Here is a 15,084-nt window from a genome sequence, read left to right on the forward strand (position 1 = left end):
TGCAGGTTTAATCAAATATACTTCTGTGTATTGATTTTAAGAAAGGCATTGATGTTTATGGTTAGGTACATTCGTGCAACGAGCCAGGCGGCCCAAACTGCTGCATATAGCCTGACTCTGTTGCCTGACTCAGAACGCAAGAGAAGTGACACGATTTCCCTAGTTAAAAGAAATTCATGTTAGCAGGCAATATTAACTAAACATGCAGGTTTAAAAATATATACTTGTCTATTGATTTTAAGAAAGGCGTTGTTTATGGTTAGATACATGTTTATGGTTAGGTACACATTGGTGCAACAACAGTGCTTTTTTCGTGAATGCGCTTGTTAAATCACCCGTTTGGCGAAGTAGGCTATGATTCAATGATAAATTAACAGGCACCGCATCGACTATATGCAATGCAGGACAAGCTAGATAACTACAAATGGTTGATGATATTACTAGTTTAACTAGTGATTATGTTAAGATTGATAGTTTTTTTTAGAAGATACGTTTAATGCTAGCTAGCACCTTACCGTGGCTCCTTGCTGCACTCGCATAACAGGTAGTCAGCCTGCCACGCAGTCTCCTCGTGGAGTCCAATGTAATCGGCCATGATCGGTGTCCAAAAATGCCGATTACCGATTGTTATGAAAACATTCAGATTAATCGGTTGACCTCTAACCCCCCTGGAACAATGAAGTTTGCCAGGGCTAGGGGCTATTGGCCAGACATAAAAGGGCCTCCATTCAGACCATCACACACACACTCAGGCAGAGAGAGACATACACACACACACACACATACAAACAGTGACATTGCAGAACCTCGAGTCACCCCCATATCTGAAACTGTAGGAAGGGTGGTTGTTGAAGAGCGTAGAAGAGATAGCGGACCCGATTAGACTTAACTGTGAATACATGGTGAGTCCGATATCAAATGTTACTGGCATCTCCCTAGTCTATTCTCTTTTCATCAATGGAGGGAGAGTTAAAATATATATTTTTAAAAAGCAGAGGAAGGAAGGGTAGAACTCCAAGTTCTGTGTGGCTGTCGGTAGAGGATGGCGCTTGCAATGCTAAGGACCGTGGGTTCGATTCCCGCCAGGGTCGTTCGTGAAATGTATACATGCATGACTGTAAGTCGTTTTGGATAAAAGCGGCTGCTAAATGGCTTTTATTAATATATGTCCGTAGCTTAGGTGCTCGTCTGTTTCTGCTCTTTTGCCAACTCCTTATGGGATTGTCATGCAATGTTTGGCTTGACAATGACAATGGAGTAGGCAAAAGCACAAACCTATCTGGGACCTGGCTACAGGGACTAGGCTAGGTGACCTGTATTGTTTGTTAACCCTGATGTCCTAATCTCTGACAATCTTTAACACCTAAAAATACTAATCAAAGTTCAGCTAGTCTAGATTAGCTGAGTCGGTTGTTTTTGAAGGTTGTGGGTTTCTCCCTAAATGGCACCCTATTCCCTATGTAATGTGCTACTTTTGACCAAGTCCCATAGGGTGCCATTTGGGACATAGCCTGTGGGTTTGTTCACATTCAGTTCTTATCTTAGATTGAGGAAACGGTTTATTTTGGACCCAACCCACTCGAGGGGTTCTATAGGCCTGAACTTGCCTTGTTTTTGGCCAGCTCGGTGTGTGTGTGGAACCAGTCTGTCTCCAGCCATTCAACATCTTTATTTCCTCTCTTTTTCTCTTTAGTCTGTTTTCTCAGATTCGCACTGAGTGATTCCCAGCACAGCCCCATGCAAAAACAAACACAGAACTCAGACTCCCCTCTTACACCCCTCCCTCTCACCCTCTGTCCCTCCCATCCTCCTCCTCCACCCTTCCCTCTCTCACCGCAGCAAGACTGTGTATGACCAAGGCCCCTCCGTGATACCCAAAACAGAGAGTTCAGTAGAAAATAAATGATGGGTATGAAGTAGAAGGTATGGCTATTAGGCCAAAAACATTCCCAGTGTTTTTGGTATTTCTAGTACAGCGTTCTCCAACCCTGCTGTTTCTGGAGAGCGACCGTCTTGTAGGTTTCCACTCTAACCCTAATCCAGCACAACTGATTCTAATAATTAACTGATAAGATGAATCAGGTTAGTAACAACTGGGGTTGGAAAGCCCTGCTGTAGTGAATAGGCTGTGTTCCATTATCCACACTAACAACATACTACTTAGTATGAAACCATGTATTGAGCATGCATTCTGAGTAGTATGCTAGTATGTACATTTGAACATAGGATAAGTACTATAGGCTTACCCTGTCCCGCCCCTGTACTTCCTGTTTTCTGCCTTGGTACTTCCTGTCCTCTCTGGCGCGTGTCCCTTCCGTCTGCTCGTGGGGAAGTACTAGGCTCCCGGAATACTGGACTCAATCACCGGAAAACTGAGCTGGGATGAGGATGTGTGTGTGAGAGAGAAACAGTCTGTTCTAAATAGAACAGAAGAGGTACATCACAAATGTAGTGCACTATAAAGGAAATGGGGTCCCATTTAGGACGGGCCGGCAAGGACAATGAGGATCAGTGGGCCCTGACCTGGTGACTGACTATTTTTCTGTTGTATTACCTTTTTGTAGAAGTCCAGGCCACTGGAGAGAGGGGTGGATGGACAGGGGGGGGGGGGGGGGTTTAGGAAGGACAGTGAGAGAATGGGGAGAGAGGCGTAATGACTACAGAGAGCGCTTAACATTAGTTTCAGGACTGCGGAGAGGGGGAGGTGGGAGAAGGAAAGATGGATATTGAGACGGTGAGGGAGAGACCTCAGTTGTAGGGGTGCAGAGAACGATAGACAAGCCTACGTGCGCTATGTGACTCTGGGTTGACATTTTCTTTTTAGGAACTCTCTCGATTTGTTTTCCCAGAGCTTTTTCCACAACATTGACTCTTTATATCTGGAGTTGTAGTCATTTCTGAGATGTAGAGGAGAACAGGAACAATAAACAAGGGTTGGATTCCTTTTCTATTCTGGCCGAGGCTAGTCTCTCTCCAAACCACCAAACACAGAAAGATGGGGAGGGAGGGAGGGAGAGACATACAAGGGAGAGAGTGTGGTGTGGGGGATTTAGTTACAGTATGGTACATTTATCTGGGCTATGATATGACATTTGAGCATGTTGGGTATTTTGACATGGAAGCCTATGGGGTTTGGGCTCTCAGCCCAGTCGTATTACCCTATCCCCTTATATACTTGTATCTCTTCACCCCATCTTTCCGTCCATCCTTTTGGTCTCTCGTCACCCTCATTCAGTCCCTTTCCCCCTATCCCGATCTGTGGGTTATGATCTGTTCCAAACTGTCAGTCAGTCACCCTTTTCTGTCTTCCTTGACCTCACCCCATCCCCCCGCTCCAGTCTCCCCTAGTTCTTCCTCTCCAGTTTCCCTCTTAATCTCTCTCCCCAGTCCCCCCTCATCTCAGTACTGTAGTTTCATTCCAACCCAAATACCCTGACAGCAGGAGACACACACAGCAGGAGACAGGACTGTACTACTATGGGAGCGTTAGGTTCATGGGAAAATTGGTCATCTTTGTGTTTCCTGTTTTTAGTAATCCCTTGCATGTTGAGTTGCGTCAGGACTGGGGGGGAGGTGTACCGGAGAAAATCAATGGGGCTAATTGGGAACAGACGCGCGCGCACACAAGGGTCTGCTAAATTACTAAAATGTAAACACAGACACAAATACACTGATACACACACACACACACACACACACACACACACACACACACACACACTCTGCCTGAACCACTATGAAACAGCTATTTGACAAGGACAAAGCACCCAGTGTATTTCAAATGAGCAGGAACATACATACACACACAGCTGTGGGAGTGTGTGTGCGTGGGCTTGTGTTAAGGTGTGTGTGTACACTCCATGTCTCCTGGCGTTCCTAATGTTGTTCCTATATAGAGACATTATGTATTGTTAATTTCTTTCCACCAGTGCTATGTCGGATTTACACGATAATTCACAAGGGGGAGGGGGGTTGGCTAGGTGGCTAGCAAGGGTCTTATCAAGACTTTACACTGATGCGTGTCTTTGTTTGTCTCAATAAGATAGCATCTGTTTTGAAATGAAATCATGTCTTGCTGCTTCATCACGTCTTTCACTTGCGAAGTTCCCTCAAAGTGACGGTGTTGTGGTTAATTCTGGCTCTGTGTTTGCTTCCGTTTGTCTTTCCTGAATCAGTTCTTAACTTAACATGTAAACTTTTACGCCCTTCTGTTGTTTTGAAGTGGTGTTTGTAGTGTTTGGCTTCTGTTCCTAGACCAGTTCTTCACAACTCAATGCCTGTTTGTGGATGTTTGATTCCTAGACCAGTTCTGCACTGTGGCTAATGCATCTCTTGTTTGTTCATTTCCTGGACCAGTTCTTCCATGTTAACTCTCCTCTCTCTGCAGTTGGACGTTTGGTTCCTAGACCAGTTCTAATCATTGATTTAGCACTATTATCTCTTTGTTTCCCGCACCAGTTCTTCCATTTGAACCCAAGTCTTGTTGTATTTGGTTTAAATCTGTTCTACACTGTGGTTAACTCTCACTGTTTTTGTTTATGTTGTTGTTTACTTCAGTTCTTCACAGAGTACGGTCCTGATTACTCTCTAGAGATCAGTCCCAGCTGTCGACCGGACCGCAATGAGACCAAACAGCTGGACAAGGTCATCTCCACCATCAAAGGTATCAGACGGCGTAACCACAGCCTAAACTCACACACTCTAGCGTTAGCAATTACGTCACGACCACCAACAAGAAACATAACGGTCAGACACTTAGAGAAACCACTCGCAAGCAACAAATGGTCAAACTTTGACCACTCTGTCTCACACACACACACACACACACACACACACACACACACACACATACCAAAGGGTGTCTTTTGTTGACTGTTGAGTCCAGATGGGACTGCTTTAGTTTAAGGACAGTGTTCTTTTTATTTAAACGTCCAGACCGTCCGTTTATTTAGACAGACATTAAAGACCAGAGCTGTGTGTGTGTGTTAGTGTTGCACAGTATACCAAAACTTCAACTTTTTTTATACTAGAACATGAAAAACGGTACAGTACTAGAATTTGTTACCTTCAGTACTTCTGTCAAATGTCTCATATCTACTGATGGAGATGATTAAGTCTTTCTTATAGCGCAGCTGTCCTCTTATTGCGTGATTGCGCTGTGCCTGCTCCACTTATTGCTAGTTCTAGCCTGTCCTGAGGAACCACTGCACTCACCGGGAGTCTGGGCTGCATCATGTTGGCTCCCCACTCATGCTGCTCAGAAGTAAACGCCCTTGAATAATGCAACACGGCATGTATAAACTTTGCAACTATTTAATTACTGTTTGCAAAACAATGTCTATTACAGGCTAGAACACTTTACAATGCAAGAAGATACTGGTAGCTTCCAGCTTTGTAGGCTACATTTCCTTGCTAGCTTACAGCTGAAGCTTGCTTCAATTCACTACCCTAGTACTATGTAATTAACTTGCAAAATAAGCCGATTTGAAAGCTGATTGTCACCAAAAACCAAATGTGTTGCCGAAAAACATTATTCATTCACTTCTCTTCTCCTGCCTCTCTCACTGTGTGTATGTGAATGATGTCATTAGGTCTTAGAGACAGTGCACACTTTAACAAAAGAAGAGATTGCTTCTATGCAAGTGTTGTTGATCAGCACAATACAATGAATCCCAAATGGAAAGGAAACAGATTGTTTTTCATCTGTAGCCCCATGAAAACAGCCAAAACAATGCATGCACACACTCTTATTAAATTCACCTTTATTGTGAATTGGTTTAGGCTATGTCTTGATTTACCCAGTTTATCAATAGAGATTTACAATTGTGTAGTTAGATTGGTAAAAATTCAAATTGATTGTATTAGTGATTCATTAATGCATACATGGCTCTTTGACAAATTGACATCAAACATTTCAAATGTAATTATATTGAACTCAACAGATCTGTCTGGATCAAATAAAGGCACTTAAATTAATTATATGAAGGTTGCCTTGGTCCTCCTTTTTGATGACCATTCTGTGACATTGGCTTTTCCCCCCCCCCCCATGAAATCGTGATGGTATAGAGTATCATGATACTCAACCTGGTATCGAAGTAAAAATGTGGGTTTCGTGACAAATGTTTGTGTGCCCCCATATGGCCCCCACAGTTAACACAGCAGGGGGTGTTGTCAGCACCCCAAGGAGACAAATCTACCCCTCACCTAAAACTCGTCACCCGACCTTCACATATACACACTCCCTGACCCCCTCTTCTTTGGGAGGGCACAGGCCCAACAGTCGTCAGCCTGCTGGCCTGGTGTGTTCTGTTCTGGCTGTGGTGAAAACACGGATGTGTGTTTTAATGTTTCCGGTTAATCAGAATGTCAAACACTACTCTCTTTGTTACGACTGGAGAAATGGGGGGTGGTAGGTGGTGAAATGTTAGAGCCAAATTCGTCATACAGTCAAACGCACTCAATACTCAGATTGTCCAATTTTGATAGTACATCTGTATGTGGGTGAACAAGTTTCGATGTACACACATTTGCACACGTGTTAGGGATTTGTCTGTGTATATGGGTACTGGAGTGTCGACCCCTGTCTCACCCCCTACCCTGTCGTTCACTCTGGATAGGGGGTGAGTGTGTGTGGTGGTCTCTTGGTGTATATGCTGCTGACAGCCACACCACTACTCCAGGGGGACCAGCAGTAGTTTGGTTGGGATAGACTTGGGGTGTAGGGAGTAGAAGCAGGGTGATTAGTGGGGGTGTCTGTCTTAACCCTGCCTTCAGGGCTGGCTAGGGAGTAGGAGCTAGCGTATGGGGTCTAGGGACCAAAATGGAACCAGACCACTGACCTGTTGAAAACAACATGGTTCCATCAGTGGATGGAGTGAGGGATGGAGGGGTAAAATGAAAGGCAGACAATGTGCGGTCGGTCTAGTGTCACATCTGCTCCTTCAGTTCAGAGATCCCTTGTTTCCTTTCCTCCTATCTTTTTTTCTTTCTGATGGGATTTCAATCCATGCATTTAAATGAAGGTGATGTCCTTCCTTCCCTGTGTTCCTTTCTTTTCTCTCCGCTCTTCCTAGTTTTTTCTGTGACTGGGGGTTCAGGTGGTCTTGGTTTTACCCAGTGTATGTGACGACAAAACACACACCCCTTCAACCATGTTGTGTGAGAGAAACATACCACATACAGACAACTGTGGTACTAGTTGAGAGCAGGATGTGGTTGCTAGACAGCTGTGCCAAAGTGCAGACTGGAAGCTAATGTTTACCGCAATTTCCAATCTAGGGAAACCAATGATTACAACCATTGGTCCCAAACAAGGGAAACCATTTGAACTGTGTCTGTCAGGCCTGGAAACAGACGCACAGCACCGCACAGCACCACACAGGCTTAGGTTATCACACCATGAGCCGGGAGCTTGAGTCTTGACACACGAATGCACACACTATGGCCTGGCAATGTGGTCTACTGCGCTGGCATTCCAGCGTCTATCACCACCACTGCACAGCTGTAGTTATCACAGCATCAACAGAGATGTCTTGCTGTTAAAAGCTATTAAAACAAATAAACCTTATGTGGAGCGACCACGGGCAGTTATGAGCCCCGTGGGGAGTCTAAATTAAAATTACTTGTTTGCGTGTGTGGGTAAGACTGATTGCCTCGCAGAAGTTTCCTTCTGAAGATGATTACTAAACTTTAAATCACACTTTTAAGTCTGTCAATGTCCTTGGTGGCCATTTTGGAAAGACTTCAACAATCAGGAGGGAATAAAACCGTTTCCTTTGCCGTCTCTATTGGGTGCACTGCCAAATTACCGACTGAGATTAATTAATTAAGCAGAGTTTTCATTAGAATTCTACCGCATGACAGCAGCGGCAGGAGCCGTCTCTCTCCGATGTTTATTGGTTTATTTACCACGTAGTCATGTTTACGAGCCTTCAAATTAGTGGATTCGGCTATTTCAGCCACACCCATTGCTGACAGGTGTATAAGATCGTACGGCTGTGTGTTCAATCTCCGTAGACAAACATTGGCAGTAGAATGGCCCTTACTGAAGAGCTCCGTGACTTGTAACGGGGCAGTGTTAGAGGATGTCACCTTTCCAACAAGTCAGTTGGTAAATTTTCTGTCATGCTAGAGCTGCCCCGGTCAACTGTAAGTGCTGTTATTGTGAAGTGGAAACGTCTAGGAGCAGAATGGGACCGCTGAAGTGCATAAAAATTCTGTCCTCGGTTGCGACACTCACTACGGAGTTCCAAACTGCCTCTGGAAGCAACGTCTGCACAATAACTGTTCGTTGGCAGCTTCATGAAATGGGTTTCCATGGCCGAGCAGCTGCACACAAGCCTAAGATCATCATGTACAATGCCAAGCGTCGCCTGCAGTGGTGTAAAGCTCCCTCCATTGGACTCTGGAGCAGTGGAAATGCGTTCTCTGGAGTGACGAATCGCGCTTCACCATCTGGTAGTCTGACGGATGAATCTGGATTTGGTGGGTTCCAGGAGAACACTACCTGCCCCAATCCATAGTGTCAACTGTAAAGTTTTGTGGGGGAGGAATAATGCTCTGGTGCTGTTTTTCATGGTTAGGTCCCTTAGTGAAAAGTGAAGGGAAATATTAACGCTACAGCATACAATGACTTTCTAGACAATTCTATTTTTCCAACTTTGCGGCAACAGTTTGGGACAGGCCATACAGAAATGGTTTGCCAAGATCGGTGTGGAAGAACTTGACTGGCCTGCAAAGAGCCCTGACCTCAACCCCATCGAACACCTTTGGGTTGAATTGGAACGCCGACTGCACGCTAGGCCTAATCGCCCAATATCAGTGCCCAACCTCACTAATGCTCTTGTGGCTGAATGAAAGCAAGTCCCCGCAGCAATGTTCCAACATCTAGTGGAAAGCCTTCCCAGAAGAGTGGAGGCTGTTATAGTAGCAAAGGGGGGACCAACTCCATATTAATACCCGTGAGAGGCGGCAGGTAGGCTTTCCACTGGATGTTAGAGCGTTGGACCAGTAACCGAAAGGTTGCTGGATCGAATCCCCGAGCTTACAAGGTAGAAATCTGTCGTTCTGCCCCTGAACAAGGCAGTTAACCCACTGTTCCTAGGCCATCATTGTACGTAAGATTTAGTTCTTAACTGACTTGCCTAGTCAAATAAAGGTAAAATAAAAAAATATTTGTACAAATTATTTTGGAATGACATGTTCGACAAGAGGGTGTCTACATACTTTTGGTCATGTAGTGTATTTCCCAAGGCACGGATAAACTAACCACCCTTTTCCCTATGTAGTGCACCACTTTTGACTATTGCCCTTAGCTCTGGTCAAAAGGAGTGCACTATATAAATGATAGGGTGTATTTGGGATGCAGACATGCAGCCTACATTGGGGAGACTGGCAGGCAGTAGTGATGGTGGAAATAATCGATACAGATACATAGTAGTATGTTATTTTTGACTATCTTTTTGACAATATCGCAATATTATTTTGTCGCTAGTTGGCTGAACCTGCACCAGAACTTGTTTTCCCTTCATAGCTTGTGCTCCATCTTTTTAAACAGGAGCCAATTTTGTTTTCAGTATTTTAATTTATTACTGATCAAAACTCATTTTCTCATGGCTCTCATCCCTCTGCATTCGGAAAGTATTCAGACCCCTTGACTTTTTCCACATTTTGTTACCTTACAGCCTTATTCTAAAATGGATGACATTATTTTCACTCTTCAATCTACACACAATATATATACATAATGACAAAGTGAAAACAGGTTTTTAGAAATGTTTGCATATTTATTCTAAGTAAAAACGGATACCTTATTTACATACGTATTCAGACCCTTTGCTATGAGACTCGAAATTGAGCTCTGCTGCATTCTGTTTCCATTGATCATCCTTGAGATATTTCTGCAATTTCATTGGAGTACACCTGTGGTATAGTCACTTGATTAGACTTGATTTAGAAAAGCACACACCTGTCTATAGAAGGTCCCACAGTTGACAGTGCTTGTCAGAGGAAAAAACCAAGCCATGAGATCAAAGGAATTGTCCGTAGAGCTCCGAGACATGATTGTGTCGAGGCACAGATCTGGGGAACGGTACCAAGAACTTTCTGCAGCATTGAAGGTCCCCAAGAACACAGTGGCCTCCATCATTCTTAAATGGAAGAAGTTTGGAACCACCAAGACTCTTCCTAGAGCTGGTCACCCGGCAAAACTCAGCAGTCGGGGGAGAAGGGCCTTGGTCAGGAAGTTGACCAAGAACCAAGTGGCCAGACGGAAGCCACTCCTCAGTAAAAGGCACATGACAGGCCACTTGGAGTTAGCCAAAGGGCACCTAAAGGATTCTCAGACCATGAAAAACAAGATTCTCTGGCTAATTATTTTAGGCAGATGTTCTCTTTTCTGTCTCATCCTCTCCCACTGAATGAAGATTATGGTAAGGAATTCTTTCCAAATAATATGAAAAATTTACAAATGTACAGAAAGATTAGTGCGGCGTCCAAATTACAGAGGAACTTTTTGAGGCTATTAAATCCTTTCAGTCTGGCAAAACCCCAGGGCTTGATGGCATACCGGTGGAGGTATATCAAGTATTTTTTGATTGTTTTAACTACTCCTATAGAAATGGTAGTCTGTTAGGTACTCAGCGGGAAGGTCTGATTTCTCTATTATTAAAACAAGACCCAGATGGCAAATATAAAGACCCAGTCTATCTAAAAAAAACTGGAGGCCCCTTACACTTCAACCTTGTGATGCAAAAATACTAGTGAAATGCATAACACTCAGAATTAAAAGGGTTTTACCAGGTATTGTTCATCCTGATCAGTCAGGTTTTTACAATGAACAATACATTGGAGATAATGTACGACAACTACTAGAAATAATAGAACATCATGAAACGTATAAGAAGCCAGGAATGTTATTTAAAAGGCATTTCATAAAGACTGGATTTTATTTATAAATGGCAGGATTTTTTTCAATTTCAGTAATTCTCTTATGAAATGTGTAAAAATAATGTATAGCAACCCCCGGTGTAAAATAGTAAATAACGGCTACTTCTCAGAGTTTTGAATTGTCAAGAGGAGTTAAACAAGGGTGTCCGCTGTCACCATGTCAATTCGTTATGGCCATCGAAATGCTAGCTATTAAAATCAGATCCAATAACAACATTTTAGAGGATTAGAAATTCAAGGCTTAAAACAAAGGTATCCATGTATGCCGATGACTCAAGTTTTATAATAAGTCCGCAAGCTAGATCCCTGCAATGTCTCGTTGAAGATCTAGATAACTTTTCTGTGCTCTCTGGACTTAAACTAATTATGATAAGTGTACAATATCACGTATTGGATCTTTAAAAAAAAATACAACTTTTACATTACCCTGCAGTTTACCTATAAAATGGGCTGTTGGTGAAGTAGACATACTCAGCATTCATATCACAAAATATATAAATAAGCTCTCCACAATGAGTTTCAATAGTAAACTTGTAAAAATAGACAAGATCCTGCAACCATGGAGAGGTAAATATCTGTCTATTTATGGAAAAATTGCCCTGATTTAACTCCTTAGTCATATCAGATTACTCACTTATTTATGGCACTGCCTACTCCTGATGATTCGTTTTTGAAATCATATGAGCAAAAAATATTTCGCTTTATCTGGGACGCTAAACCAGACAAAATAAAACGTGCCTATCTATATAATGAATATGAATTGGGTGGGTTGAGATTATTAAATATAAAAGCACTAAACGTCTTTCTAAAAACCTCACTCATTCAAAAGTTTTATTTGAACCCTAAATGGTTCTCAAGTAGATTACTAAGAAAAGCTCATCCATTATTTATTAATGGCCTTATGGCAATCTGCAGTCTCATTTTCGATTATTTGAAAATTATACTTTTTTCTAAGTATCTCTCTTTTTCAAGCAAGCATTGCAGAGCTGGCTACAATTTCATCCCCCTGAAAAGATACAAATATTATGGCTGAACTCAAATGTGTTGGCTGATAAAATACCTGTATTTATGGGAAAGATGTTTGAAAAGGGTATTTTGTTCGTAAATGATATTGTAAATTGGAATGGTAGAGCTTTGTCCTTCATGGAGTTATCAGAATTGTACTGGAAGGTCTGCTCAATCCAAGAGTACAACCAATTGATTACAGCATTACCCCAAAAATGGAGGCAGGTGGCAGCGGGAGGAGGTAGGGAACTGGTCTGTCGGCCCAATATAAAAGATCAAAACTGGCGGAGGAATAAAAATAGCATAAATGGGGAAGTATACCAGTTTCATTTGAGGACCAGGATGTTGACAACTGTGCCATACAGATTGCAAAATAGTTGGGAAGAGATTTTTGAGTTGATATAAAGAACTACGCAAGATTCAAGACTTTGTGCTTTTCAGCTAAAATTATTATATAGAATTCTTGCCACCAACAAAATGTTGAATATTTGGGGCATAAAGTCATCGAAGCTCTGCAGATTGAGGATACAGAATCAATAGACCATTTATTTTGGTATTGCCCTCAGGTAGCCTGTTTATGGTCTCCGGTTCAGGAATGGCTGAAAATGCATAGCATTGATCTAAAATTTACCCTAGAAATAGTACAGTTAGTAGATCTGGAGAGACCGGGTCAGTCAATTACTAATACTCATAGTAAAAATATTTATCTTCAACTCGCAATCTGGATTCTATTCGATTAGATAGATAGAATGAAATTGTACGTTGAACATCACCGCATAGTTGAAAGATATGTGTTGCGTAGAAACCCGAAGTGGGTGGCCAGCAGAGATCGATGGGATGGGCTGAGGGTTGGTATGTGGAATTGGAGACAAGTGGGAGTGGAGTTGCTGTGTGGGAGATAGAATGATGGTCAAAGATAAAAGTTTAAAAAAATAATAATAATAATAATAAAAAGTACATTTGAATGACACTGAGGGGCAGTGTTTTTACAACTAATGCAGGTTTACCTGAGGCTGATGACACAAATTTAAATTTTCACAAAGTCTGCTGCCTTAGTTTGTATGATGGCAATTTGAATATACTCCAGAATGTTATGAAGAGTGATCAGATGAATTGCAATTAATTGCAAAGTTCCTCTTTGCCATACAAATGAACTGAATCCCCAAAAAACATTTCCACTGCATTTCAGCCCTGCCACAAAAGGACCAGCTGACATCATGTCAGTGATTCTCTCGTTAACACAGGTGTGATTGTTGACGAGGACAAGGCTGAAGATCACTCTGTCATGCTGATTGAGTTTGAATAACAGACTGGAAGCTTCAAAAGGAGGATGGTGCTTGGAATCATTGTTCTTCCTCTGTCAACCATGGTTACCTGCAAGGAAACACGTGCCGTCATCATTGCTTTGCACAAAAAGGGCTTCACAGGCAAGGATATTGCTGCCAGTAAGATTGCACCTAAATCAACCATTTATCAGATCATCAAGAACTTCAAGGAGAGCGGTTCAATTGTTGTGAAGAAGGCTTCATGGCGCCCAAGACAGTCCAGCAAGCGCCAGGACCGTCTCCTAAAGTTGATTCAGCTGCGGGATCGGGGCACCACCAGTACAAAGCTTGCTCAGGAATGGCAGCAGGCAGGTGTGAGTGCATCTGCACGCACAGTGAGGCAAAGACTTTTGGAGGATGGCCTGGTGTCAAGAAGGGCAGCAAAGAAGCCACTTCTCTCCAGGAAAAACATCAGGAACAGATTGTAATTCTGCAAAAGGTACAGGGATTGGACTGCTGAGGACTGGGGTAAAGTCATTTTCTCTGAATCCCCTTTCCGATTGTTTGGGGCATCAGGAAAAAAGCTTGTCTGGAGAAGACAAGGTGAGCGCTACCATCAGTCCTGTGTCATGCCAACAGTAAAGCATCCTGAGACCATGTGTGGGGTTGCTTCTCAGCCAAGGGACTGGGCTCACTCACAATTTTGCCTAAGAATACAGCCATGAATAAAGAATGGTACCAACACATCCTCCGAGAGCGACTTCTCCCAACAATACAGGAACAGTTTGGTGACGAACGATGCCTTTTCCAGCATGATGGAGCACCTTGCCATAAAGCAAAAGTGATAACTTAGTGGCTCGGGGAACAAAACATCGATATTTAGGGTCCCCGGCCAGGAAACTCCCCAGACCTTAATCCCATTGAGAACTTGTGGTCAATCCTCGAGGCGGGTGGACAAACAAAAACCCACAAATTCTTACAAACTCCAAGCATTGATTATGCAAGAATGGGCTGCCAGCAGTCAGGGTGTGGCCCAGAAGTTAATTGACAGCATGCCAGGGCGGATTGCAGAGGTCTTGAAAAAGAAGGGTCAACACTGCAATTATGGTGGTTGCGGGACAGCTATTGGGGAGCTGTGGGGGGGGGGGGGTTTGGAGGGTTTTGGTTCATGTTTTTTGGCCTGGTGGTAGATCGGTCAATGTGCCCTTGAGCAGGGCATTGACCTGGATGCTTCTGTGTCGCTCTGAATGGGAATCTGTTGGATGACTGGTATGATGTAGTTGTTGAGCGGCAACACTGCAAGTATATTATATGTTTCGAATATTTAAAAAATATATAAAAACAAAGATTCTCTGGTCTGATGAAACCAAGATTGAACTCTTTAGCCTGAAAGCCAAGCGTCATGTCTGGAGGAAACCTGGCACCATCCCTACGGTGAAGCATGGTGGTGCCAGCATCATGCTTTGGATGTTTTTCAGCGGCAGGGACTGGGAGACTAGTCAGGATCGAGGAAAAGGTGAACGGAGCAAAGTACAGAGATCCTTGATGAAAACCTGCTCCAGAGCACTCAAGACCTCAGACTGGGCGAAGGTTCTCCTTCCAACAGGACAACAACCCTAAGCACACAGCCAAGACAATGCAGGAGTGGCTTTGGGACAAGTCTCTGAATGTCCTTGAGTGGCCCAGTCAGAGCCCGGACTTGAACATCTCTGGAGAGACCTGAAAATAGCTGTGCTACACTCCTTATCCAACCTGACAGAGCTTGCGAGCATCTTCAGAAAATAATGGGAGAAACACCCTAAATACAGGTGTGCCAAGCTTGTAGCGCCATACCCAAGAAGACTTGAGGCTATAATCGCTTCCAAAT

General features: G+C 43.3%; 1 protein-coding gene across 1 annotated transcript in view; it reads left to right on the forward strand.

The window, feature by feature from the left end:
- hdac8 (histone deacetylase 8) overlaps positions 1-15,084 on the forward strand; it is a 37,200-nt gene that overhangs the window by 12,285 nt on the left and 9,831 nt on the right. Inside the window, exon 10 of the mRNA XM_071333320.1 lies at positions 4,558-4,663. Coding sequence (XP_071189421.1) covers positions 4,558-4,663 — 106 coding nt within the window. The remainder of the gene's footprint in view (positions 1-4,557; positions 4,664-15,084) is intronic.

This window comes from Salvelinus alpinus, chromosome 11 (assembly GCF_045679555.1).
Source record: "Salvelinus alpinus chromosome 11, SLU_Salpinus.1, whole genome shotgun sequence".
Taxonomy (NCBI): Eukaryota; Metazoa; Chordata; class Actinopteri; order Salmoniformes; family Salmonidae; genus Salvelinus; species Salvelinus alpinus.